A 12349-nucleotide genomic window follows, 5' to 3' on the forward strand; every position below is an offset into this window, starting at 1 on the left:
TTCTCATACGGACTAATGTTAAACTGACTGGTGGTCTTCAATGAGCTTGTAAAAATATGTGCAATTCAGAAAAAGAAGCAGGTAAATAGTATTCAACACATCAGGGTAGCTGTGATATCAGATGTCAAGCGCCCCCTTTGGAATGCCGCGGAGGATCATTTTTTCCGTACAGATGGCAGAATACCACACAAAGGTGAAAGTTCACATCTCAGTTATGCAACCGCAAGGCATCAGGCACTCAATCTCACACCAATGTGAACCAGATGTGGGGTTCCAACAGCAGCGGCAGCAGCACAACAACAGCGCTATTGTTTTAATGCAATGACCTGGTTAAACTACGCAACCACAAGTCTGTGCCACAGAGAAAAGCAGCAAAGTCGTTGGACAAGGAATGCACAGAGCTCCCAGAAAGATTTAAAGCTATAAAGGAAACAAAGATAATTGCTTTCGTTTTGATTTTTGTCTTCCAAGCCTGATATACGTACCCTTCCTGCATAGTGGATGATGCAGAAGTCAGCTTTGTCTTTGAGTTGACGTGGCTTCTGAAACTTGCTATGTGTGCCCAGCTCCTGCAGCACTTTGTCTACAAACGTCTTGTCAGTGGCCTTGGGAAACCAGCACTCCTCATCCAGCAGGGCGAGAATGCCAGGGGGGTTATTCTGAGGAGATATATTTAGCGAATAACCGTGTATTTAAAAGCAGACACGTATACACACTGTCATACATGCACACAAGCACACTGACCGGTCTCTCGATGAGGTCGATGCAGGGCTGCAGGTCAAGGCCGAAGTCGATGAAGCTCCACTCGATGCCCTCCCTCTGGTACTCCTCTTGCTCCAGGATGAACATGGTGTGGTTGAAGAGCTGCTGCAGCTTCTCGTTGGTGTAGTTGATGCACAGCTGCTCAAATGAGTTCAGCTGGTAGGAAAGTGAATAGCAGAAGGAAATCTTTGGCATATTTTTTTTACATGTGATTTATCCTTTCGCTGGATCATCTGTCCTGTCTGTTTTTATACTCTTACAAGGGAAAAAAACTACATCTGCCAGACGTCACTTTGTATGTTGTAGAAAAGCATCTGTCACTATTAAAAGCACCACGAGCACCTCAAAGATCTCAAAGCCAGCAATGTCCAGGATGCCAATGAAGGACGCCCCCTGCCGTTTGGTCCTATCCAGCGCCTTGTTGATGCGATGGACCAGCCAGCGGAACAGCCGCTCATACGTCGCCTTAGCCAAGGCTTCAACAGCAAAGTCAGCCTGAGGTAAAACAAAGAGAGCAGAAAAGTGCGGAGAGCAACATGAATTATACATGAGACACACACAGACTCGTGTTGTTGTTTTAGTTTGGAGTGTTGGGGCATGACGTCAAACAGTGGGCCACAATTAGGACAATCCATTAGCCAGCTGGTGGACCAGTTCAAACATATGGTTTGAGTTTGCAAAAACGAAGTGTACCCTTAAGCACTCTGGAAATTAACCTTTTCAGCTGCAAACAAAAAGACAAAAACGGAATACAAACATAGCTATTATAAAACATTTAGTTTATTAAGTTCTTATAAAAACAATTTAAAATTCAACTAAACTGATTACTGATTTGGATTTTTTGTAATCGGGAATCTAAAACGTTTCCAGACTTTGGTTTCCAGCTCTGAGGATTTTAACAATGCTGCTCGTGCAATAAAAACTACTTGAAAAGTTTGAGATTTAAAACATTTTTAAGAAAATCTGTCATGATTTCCTGACATTCAATTAAATAATGAGAAGATTTGCTTAATTATTCTCACAGTTTTACACTAATCTTCTGGGAAGATGCAACGGTCCGCTTGGGACAAAGTGACAAAAATGTCATCAGAGGTTAAACGTGAAGCTCTGTGTGGATGTCTGCATCTTCTCCATTTTGCTTTGGTCTGGTGATCTAGCCCAGCGGTCCCCAACCTTTTTTGCGCCACGGACCGGTTTGTGCCCGATAATATTTTCACGGACCGGCCTTTAAGGTGTCGCGGATAAATACAACAAAATAAAACTAGTACTAGTACTGAAAAAAAGAAGATTTATTCATAACACACGTGAAAAGACCCAGGAAAACAGAGTTAACGATAAAGACGATAACAAAATAACGCTGAAAACCGATAAAAACCCTGAAAACCATACATTTCACACCTGAGCCTCAACTCTTGCGGCCCGGTACCAAACAACTCACGGACCGGTACCGGTCGGAGACCCGGGGGTTGGGGACCGCTGATCTAGTCCATACACTACAAGGCTAGAACTACAAATATATCCTCCAGGTGGACTTCCTGGTAGGCTAGTAAGACCTAAGATAGATGGCACCTTACCTGTTCTTTGGTCTGTGCCTTCTGCACATAGTCTCGCCCCACTTTGATCCTCGGGGTGAGGATAGCTCTGGTAAACTCCATAACATTCATTCCAAGCAGGTGGCAGAGCTTCTGTGCCGCTGGGAGAAGTAGGGAAAACAAACCATGCCACTAATTTATATACAACAGAAATCAAATCATAAAGAATACAGTGAAAGTTTTATTTTTACATAAACCTGCTGTATTTAAAAGCTTTTTAAAATCAGAAACTGTGAGAAGAGTTATGTTTGTTTATTTCGACTGGATGTCGTTTACCTGTATTCTCAGGCATTGAAGCTTGATCGGTGTTTCTCTCCTTTTTAAAAACAATGTTTCCAAACTGCAGCACTGCAGAGACCACCTTCAACATGCCTGACAAAAACAGGAGATAAAAACCTTACTGAGTGCCAGACAATGCCTGAGGAAAAGCAGTGTCTGAGGAACCTGGATTTCCAAAGGAATGGAGCACAGATGGAACTATAACTCACAGACAATCTCGTCATGGGAGAAACTCATGATGTGCATGGCCTCCATCGTCTCCTGGAAATTCTCCTTGTCCTGCTGGCCCGGAATGGGAATGTTACCATTTGACAGGAAACGGTAGTTGTTAAAGCCTTCGAGGAGCAGATCCGCTAAAGAAGGAAAGGAAAAAAGAGTTGTTCTTTATACCGTAGAACATATTTTCCTTATACGCCACTGTTCTATCAAAATTTTAAACGAATATCCTCATACGTGGCTCTCATTTTTCTTAAAAACAAAAATAAGGTAAAAACAAAATCTGGTAATTCTTTGTTTTTACATTAATTGGGCCCCAATATGCCCAAATATCAAAGAGAAATCAAAAATGCATGCTCTGGAAGAGTTCAGGTCTTAGGAGGTTAAATTAAGGATGATGGTAAAAGCAACTTTAATTGTTTTTTCTGGAGTTTGGAGGGCTCTGGAGCAGTGAGCGTGTTGGGGCTGGACTTAAGGTGATTAAAAACATCTAAGTGCTCCTTTCTGAATATTAATGATCAGTGGGTATCTGCTTAATTTTGCACAATAGGCATTTGTTGGTGTTTTACTGTGTACATCTAAAATGCATCTGCAGAACTCTGCATGGAAATTCTATTGGATGGTGATCCAGGGCAGGATGATACTATCAAACATTTCATCTCTTTTCCCCATAAACACATGTGATGACCTCCACTCTACACTTAATGGCAAGTTTTGAAGCTTTGGTATTAGAATAGTTTCCTTGTTTTTCCAAGAGTAGCTGCGTGGGCATCTTCGTTAACTTCTGATACCCAGTCATTCTGTTATATAAGCAGGCGTAAAATATGACAGAAGCTCTCAGTTCAGAAAAGAGCTTCAAGGGTTACTCATAGTTGGCTTTCAAGCGGAAAAGAGTTAAAGAAGATTTTACTTGGAATTTGAAAGTTCTAACATTTGTCTCAGATGTTTTATTTTTATGACATTCACTAATATCTTGAGCTTCCTAATGCTCTTATTGCAGTATCAAGGCAGGTACAGCTTATCCTGTGTTAAGTGATTTGATTATTTATGGTGAATCTGTTTATATTAGTTTTTTAAATATTTACTGCGAGGTCCCAGTTCTGACACAATTTATGTGTCAGACTGTGGCTGTAATCTTTGTTCAGTAGGAGACAGAAGAACAAGGCGATCAGAATAAAACAAAGATTTCATCTCTTAATCTAAGGGGGAAAAGCCAGGAACAGCACAATGATCCAGCTGAATAGCAAGTTCATTTGTATACATATAAATATATATTAAATGAAGTCAGACTTAGAATGAAACTCTGACAAACTCCTTGTTTGTCTACAATTTTAACAGCTTGCCAATTAAATCAGTTCACTCTCACTGCCCGTGCTTTGAAAGCAGTGCACAGACACTCACTTCGAAGATGCTCTCCAGCCCCTGCCAGCAGCCGATAGAAAATGTGAAAGGTCCTCTCATCTTTGGCCTGTCTAATCGCTCTTGACTTCTCCAGAAGATCTGAGAACAAAAGTTAAGTCCTTACAAGGAAATCACAAAACTAAAATATGACTCTGTGGTCCCACTAATGAGGAAGCTCCTGTTTTGCCACATGCAGTTTGACTGGAAAGGTTTACCTCTTGCAATTTTTGGTAATCCTTTGTTTCCAGTGGAGGCCTATGAATAAGTTGGGAAACTATCTTTAACTTTTTTTTGTGTTAGAACACACAAATTTCACCTAAAAAATTTGACTTGTGTATTTGATTTCTCACCGTGAATAACAACACATAAAAATGAGGAGTAACAATAACAGTGTTGCTTCTCTATAGCTCAGTGTCCTCGTGTTTATTCTGGGAAATTACATTCTTGTGGCTAAGCCCAAGCTCTGGTGATACATACAACCTTCACTGCTCTCTTATCCCAGTGAGCATCCTCTCCTTTAGCGTTTTATTTTTAAACATTGATTTATGCCTTTGCTTCTTTAGTCCTTGCAAATAATAAGGATACAGGTTTCAATATTGGCCCCAACAATGTAGCCTGTGACGTCAAAGTTGATTCTGATGAACTTTCCCTGCAAGAAACAAAACACTGTTAAGAGAAATTAAGACATTTGTTGAACTCCGCAGATAATCACGAAGCCTGTGATGCATGAGTGTTTATACGTTATTATGTATATGTGTATTTGCAGCTGTCCTCTCTTTATTTTTTCTCCCTCTGGGCACAGCTGCGTTTTAAGTACCACCTTGTAGGTCCTTGCAGATTACAGAAATGTGGTGAAGAACAAAATGTCTATATTAGGAAATACTAGGTTGACAGGTCAGAAAGAATCTCAGGCATGTGTGCGGTTTCCTGACAGTGATTGTGAGCAAGCGTGCATGAATATTTGTGCCCATCTGTCTTCTGGTATTCACTGCTCTGCATCCCAGACAGAGGGTGATTCACGAGGACCCAGGCTCCATAGTGGTTAATCTTGACCACATGGTTTACTTAGTCACAAAAAAATGTCAAATGTTTAGAGTGAAAATTGTTGCGATTACTGTAACTCATCTCAACATGATCTGAAATAAGCGAATATTAGAAGCATGACATCAGTCCACTTACGAAACAACCTTTTTATTTTTATAAAATCTTCCAAAGTTGCATTAGTCAAACCAAAAAGCCCCAAAAATGTATTAAACAGTTTTGTGCGTTGGATTAGAAGACCGGGACTGCTCTCATCTAGATGGGGGAATATGAAGAAAACTTTGCAGTACTCTGCAAAGGTAAGAATATTCCACCCACCATGCCCGTCAAAATCTCACAAAAACCTCATTCAGAAATGCACCCCTCCCATTTAACCTGACAGAGCCTGAACATGTGTGAATGTGCTCTTTGGTAAATTTTCTGAACAATCTGGATCTAGTAATGTTTACATATTGCTTTCAACACAGTACAAGTCTGTAAAGTCACTGGACCTTTATATACTGTCAAATTGAGAAGCAGTACAGTATTGTGCAAAAGTCTTAAGCCAGAATGTGTAAAATTCTAGCAATATGCAGAGTCAGTTTTGGCATGACTACATTTATTCTTCAACACAACCTCAACTCTCTTAGGCAGCTTCTTTGTAATTTCTATTGCCGTAATTTACTCCTGAAGTTTCAGGAACAGTTCTGCAGGCTTCTTGACTGACATTTAAAGCTCTTGTTGACTAATACAGTTACATTTTGTCTTTTTCTATCCAAGTATGCTTTTACTGCATTGGCACTGTGTTTGGGATTATTGTCATGCTGAAAAATAAAGCCAGTGCCACTTTCCAGACGGTACTGGATGGTGAAACCACAACAGAGCCTCCACTGTGCTTTACAGATGGCTACACACACTCACTGATGTACTTCTCCCTTCACCTCCTCTGTACATGCTGATGGCATTTTTAACCAAAAGCTGCTATTAATATCAAAGTGCCTAAAGATATAATTTGAAATTGTGCAGACTCAACATTGGCTCATCCCACGTGGAGTTAGGTGACTCTTTTATGCTTGAATGATTTACAGGTGAGCGTTAAGTAGCTCAGCAAACAAAAACATTCCTCCTAAATGATCAGGTACAAGGACTGGACTGAAGTCAATGTCAAAAGAAAAACTTTGAAAGACCGTTAGAAAGCCCAGAGAACTATTGCTTGAGACCACTTAGTTGAAGCAAAATAAAAATAAATGACTCAAAATGTTTGCAAAGTGCTGTAACTGACTGAATGAGTACTGTGGCTTGTTCTGACAATCCTGCAGAAATGTTTAAATGACGTCTTGAGGAACACTCATGACCGAGAGTATGTCGGAAAGACCAGAAATGGTTAGTTTTACCTCCAAATAAGAGCAATTTATCTCAGGGGGGGAAAAAAGGAAGATTCAAATGTTTGATGTTTTTGCATGAAACATTTTGAATAGATTCTGTAACTAAATATATGTCAAACCTAGAGTGGGATCAAACATTGCATGCTAAAGCTGTTTAACATGAAGACACAATGTTTTTATAACCTCATAACAGACTCAATGTTTTTCCCTTCTGGATATCTGTTCTTGCTCATGTGTTTAAATCTGGAAAATGATCATTTAAACAAGAAATGTGAACTCACAAAGCGAGATGAGTTGTCATTTTTCACTGTCTTGGCATTGCCAAAAGATTCAAGGATGGGGTTGGCTTGCAGGAGCTGGCGTTCCAACTCACCCTGTGGAGAAAGAAAGGGAGGTAAGCCAACCAGCTGTCAAACGTGTGCATTATGCAACTGAATATTTTCTTGTTATCGCTATTTTTTGTGTCTTCCAAAATATCCACAAATTGGCAAGGCAAAATCAAATCTTCTCGAAAAGCAGAGAGAGAAAATGTAGCAAAGTCAATATGCTAAACCAGTCTTTAGACAACCAAGTCCACTCACAAGCTCTTTACCATGACTCTGCTGGCTTTACTTTAGTCAATTGCAGTACAATGTGAATTTTCTCTGGGGAACTCGAAAGGATTTTAGGGGGCCAAAACAACCAAACGGTTTTAGAGAACTTGTGAAACCACAAAGGCACTACAGAGACGGTGTTTCGTCACATATCCCAAAGTGAGTGATTATCTTGGGTTGATGAATGAGATGCTTCCTCCGGCCTTCGCATTCCTCTCGTTGTTATAATATACCCTGTAACGTATGTCTGAAAAGTCTGCCAACACTGTGATAATGATGGCTTCCTCTCAGTCTTGGAAAAAGACATTCCTATGAAACCTTTTACTCCCGGAGAAATGAGATAACCTCCTATATCCAGGGCATGACAGTCCAAAAATAGCCTCTACTGCAAATCAGAGAGTTGTTAAAATCTACTGAGGATATTCCTCTGGACTTTGATAACTCATGGGGAACAGATTAAGTTATGCCTTAACTCTAATTTGCTGCCAAGCTGGCTCTTGTTGTAAGCTGGTCAGTAATGGCCTATAATGGCATATAAAGAAAATATGGGTCCACCTGTAGCCATCTTTTTTCTTAAACTGAAGTTATTATGCTTATTTCAAGAGCCATAATTTCATTCTTGGACTCTAGTAGAGTAGCTTTTCTATTTTACTTTGTCTACCAAACATGATTTCTAGCAAACCACATTCACTAAATTCAGCAGACATCCAACCTGGCCTCTCTCCCCTTTCCATGAGGTCTTGGAACGACATGGATTTTTGCCAGCCAATCAGCAATCAGGCTATGTTACAGATCGTGACTTTAAGGCATCTAAGAGCCCAGCCTAAACCATAACCTCATAGTAAGTGCACTGAAGTTGATTTTTGACATAAAAATGAAAAGTTTTGAAAAAGAAAATCACAAAAAAGAAGGAAAAAAGAACCTCAAACTCATATCTTACAATTAATTAATAAAATTTAGAATTTTCAACTAATTGAATTTATAATTAAATTAATTTTTGACCACTTATTTCAAATAATTTAATTGAATTTTTAATGAAGCCAACTGGGTGGGGCTTCTGCGCTCACAGCTAGAGCCGTGTGCCTGAGATGACCAAATTCAGGACATCCCAGCTCCGTGACATCATACAGAGCCCGGTGTTTGAAAAAAGTGAATAAAACCAAGAGCAGTCAGACGCCTGAGCCTTTGGCTCAAAGCCATTACTTATGAAATTGCTGACCTCGTTAGAAACTATGACCATTCACCACTCGAGCAATCTACTGAAAACAAGGACAAGCACAGTAGGTCTACTTTAAATAGAAAAATGAAACCGACGCAAAGAGAGACAACAGGGAGCCAGCAGCTTACTGTTTAAAGGCGGATACCACATAACTTTAACAGGCACGGCTTGACTCATGACCCATGTTCACTTGCCGCATGTCTCTCCTCATTTCCTGTCTGCATCTTAGCGACATTACCTAATTTAAACAAAATGCCCCACAAAGATATTTCAAAGACAAAGAGGTAATAGTACTTTATCTTATAGCACGGATGGAGGAAGCAAAGAGTAAAACAGAACAAATAAGGTAAATCAAAAAAAGATCTGAGCTGGGTGACTGAACAAGAGCAACCTGATCCTCTATCCTATATTCCACAAAAAGCAGTCTCAGTGTTGCAAAAATTATGAGCAGAATGAGACAAATAAGTCAAAATGTGGAAAAAAAAGCATTTCTAGCGGACCATCTTTTAAGCTTGTCGCTCCATATGATACCAAAAAGGAGAAAAAAGGTTTATGAACAAAAATACTGAGCTCGAGTAGAGTTAATACTAAAGTTTAAACCCTCTGAGCAGACATATGGGCGACACATGGAAATATAATATGTGCAAAAACATACAAATATCATGAACTGCTTGAATCTTCATATGCCGCTTCAGTATGCGTGTGCAGTCTGCTACATATGTCTGCCTAATGAGCTGTCTGGAACTGTTCTCCATTCAAGTATCCTGACAGGCATGAGGTTCACTGAGAAAAGCTGGGAGTAACCGATTCCAACCAGTACATACATTCGTCTACAAATGGCATTTCCATTCATATTTCTTACAGAGAGAATGCATATAGTCTCCTCCCTTCAGGTCTGCTTTACCTCTTCACCACCTCCATCTTCACTCCTCTTACAGTCTCCTGTCCTGCTTCATATTTTTGCTCCCCCTCAATCCCTGGCTCTACATTCCTGCGCTCAGAGGTCACTCTAATGCAACGCAGCGGTAAAGCGGCATTAAGGAGGTAAGCGTGGATGGTGTACACTGGCAAGGGAGCACTGAGGCACTTAGTTACAGCTACTCACTCTCTGCGACTGAAAGTATATTAAACAGGCATTTACTCAGATTGCCTTTGCACAAGCGGGTTATTGGACTTCTACGAGGGCCTCTTTTTCTACAGTTATTAGATTTTCTGAAGACAAAGAAACATCAGATATTGGTTTAGGGGGAAAGATAAATAGCTACCAAATAAATCAACCAGAGACAAGGAGAGCCAGAAAATAGTTTTGGAGAAACCACAACAAACAGAAGATGGAATTTGGGAGTTTTCTGTACTTTTCAAACTTATCTGTGACTTAATATTTGAAAATCCATGTGAGGCTGTAACATTCAATCACAACAGTGATCATGCTATTTAAACTACAAACATGCATCACGAAAGGAAAACATGCAGAAATATATATATGCAACATTTACACATTGATATTTGAAATAAAAACATTTGCTCTGACAAAATATGAAAGACGAAGTTTGAGGAGAGATGTTTAGTGTGGCCGTCATCTGATTTTCACACCGCTCTTTGTGAATAAGAACACAAAACTGTGCCAGAAAGGGTTCATTTAAGCTCCCGTAGCACTCAATGAACAGCTTTAACAACAGGTATTTGACTGACAGATGTTTCTAATAAGACCTCTCAGTTTTCCTCAGTTCTAATAAACCCAAACCAACTGATAAAACAAAGTGTTTAATATCGTGAGCCTGCACGCCGGCGGACAGATTCACTTGGTTTCAAATAATCATGTGAAAACACCGAGCCAGCACAAACAAATACCTCATAAAGAAAGAAGCTTAGATTAGTCCGTCATCATCATTACAGAAGTAGCAGAGATTTAGAGAGAAGGGCATGCAAATATACACAAACATAGACAAAACGGACGGCACACTGATTTTGGAAAAAGCTGGAGATACACTTGCCTGTAGTTTGAATGCTTTGGGAGAATCGGGCTGTTTGTTATGGATAAACAAATACAAGTGTTAAAACCTGAAGCTCTTATGTCAGACAAAAGCCATGAGAAAGAGAACACCAGTGCAAACTTAGCCCAACGCTCGAGCAAGAGCTAGCATTTTAGGTTAACTTTTACTGAGGTAGGCACTTTAGGATTAGGTAGAACACAACAGCATTAAAAAAGTTTACTTTACAGCTGAGCGCTAAGCTAGTTTCATGTCTCCTGAAGCTAGCTTAGCTTCTTGAACAAGAAAACAGTTAGCTTAGCATTGGCTAAAGCTAAAACAAATGGCTAGTCACACTAGAGTAAAAACAGGATAGCAATCTGTGTTGACAACTGCATTACATTTTTCACATTCGACAACTAAATGCAAGAAGATATGGCAACCAAAGTTGACTGCTAGGTGACTGCATTTGTCGTCTGGTGGGAGGCAACATGTCTCCAACACATTACAATCAATCTGAGTCAGTAGTTGCAGAAACTGCAACTTGCTTCTTTGCTTTAGAGGACTAGACTCAGCTGGTTGCAAACTGGTTGTACTCCAACAGAAAAGAAAGGTTGTTGAGTATGTTTGTCATTTTGCAATTAAAGCACCATCCTGCAGCAACTATGTCACTATTTGTGGAGGAATTTCTGAGATTCACATCTATGATGTTGTGCCCAGATTCTGAATGCAAATAGCGTGAATTTCTGTCTATGTACACTACCACTTAATTTTTTGCCAATTTACCACTGACTGTTAATTACTGTGTATTATCACAAACAGATTTCCTGTAATTGCTAAATACACCCAGTTAACATAAACTGACGGCAGGGTGCTTTATTGCCATCTTATTGCTGCTTTATTGCTGTCTTGATCCACCAAAGTAACTTTTTATACAGCAGCTGACTGTACATGTTCACCCCCCAGTGCCCTACATTGAAGCAACCATTTCAAAGGCAGTGAGATCACAAATTTCATTGCACCCAGACACAATTACTTTGGTGCCGCGGTCTCCACTGTTTTCTCTAGTGTGACTGTACCTCACAAATGAACTACTCAGGTGTGTTAATCCACGCAGAAACCACAATATAATGACTTTTCACCTTTTTATGGAGCATTACATGCTAGACTATCATTTGCCTCTGAGTAGAAACCAGCAGAGGTTCATGCAGGTTGGTGGTAACAGCCAAGAAAAGTGTTACACATAAATAACTCAATTACACTTTAGTTTTTGCATGGATTAAATAAATGAGAGTCAGGCTGTTGCCGTTTCCTGATTTGTGCCAAGCTAAACTAATGGGTTGTAAGATAAAATCACTGTATGACAGAAATCAACCTTCTCAAGCTTTCTGACATTTTTTAAAACACAGCAATAATACTTAGAAATAATTCACACAGTGATAAAGCCAGCCAGTTTTTCAATGAAATATGAATTTTAGAGGAGATGGGGCCATGTTTAGTGTAGGAGAAACGTAGGCAGTACGGCTCTCACAGGAATGTTGTGATCTTTGCGTCCTTTGTGTGAGGAGGCAACGTGGGCCAGGTACTGGATGACCTTCTTCGTGTTCTCTGTCTTGCCAGCGCCTGATTCACCTCTGAAAAGAAAGAGTAAAGACAAATACACATGAATAGAGTGAGAAAATGTGAGCCAATACATGACAAGGGAGAAACAAACAGGTTTTGTTTCTGACCTGAATTACAAGGTTTCCCTTGTGAAGCACAGCCACATAACAGGAAATATTATGTATGAGTTGTTCACAGTTTACCAAGGTACAGAAAAAACAACCCTAAAACCTTAACCAAGATAACTTTCACTCATCATTATTGTGGTTAAGAGTGATTGGATGAACTCCAAGGACACAATTAATAGAAA

The 12349-nt window shown here is 39.8% G+C and overlaps 1 protein-coding gene across 5 annotated transcripts in view; it reads right to left on the minus strand.

The window, feature by feature from the left end:
* The window catches only part of LOC146710866 (myosin-10), a 67210-nt gene that overhangs the window by 16023 nt on the left and 38838 nt on the right, over positions 1-12349 (minus strand). For 3 of the 5 annotated variants that reach the window (XM_085453516.1, XM_085453513.1, XM_085453514.1), the window contains exons 5-15: positions 11969-12071; positions 10462-10491; positions 6937-7029; positions 4836-4899; positions 4251-4349; positions 2843-2986; positions 2631-2726; positions 2337-2455; positions 1105-1257; positions 745-918; positions 486-659 (exon numbers count right to left, since the gene is read on the minus strand). In XM_085453516.1, the coding sequence (XP_085309642.1) occupies positions 486-659; positions 745-918; positions 1105-1257; positions 2337-2455; positions 2631-2726; positions 2843-2986; positions 4251-4349; positions 4836-4899; positions 6937-7029; positions 10462-10491; positions 11969-12071 (1249 nt within the window). The remainder of the gene's footprint in view (positions 1-485; positions 660-744; positions 919-1104; positions 1258-2336; positions 2456-2630; positions 2727-2842; positions 2987-4250; positions 4350-4835; positions 4900-6936; positions 7030-10461; positions 10492-11968; positions 12072-12349) is intronic. The other 2 variants (XM_085453517.1, XM_085453515.1) reach the window with 1 other exon arrangement.

The sequence above is a fragment of the Copadichromis virginalis genome, linkage group LG4 (genome assembly GCF_057382275.1).
Source record: "Copadichromis virginalis isolate Kocher_CV1m ecotype Utaka linkage group LG4, C_Virginalis_male_GT1.1, whole genome shotgun sequence".
NCBI lineage: Eukaryota > Metazoa > Chordata > Actinopteri > Cichliformes > Cichlidae > Copadichromis > Copadichromis virginalis.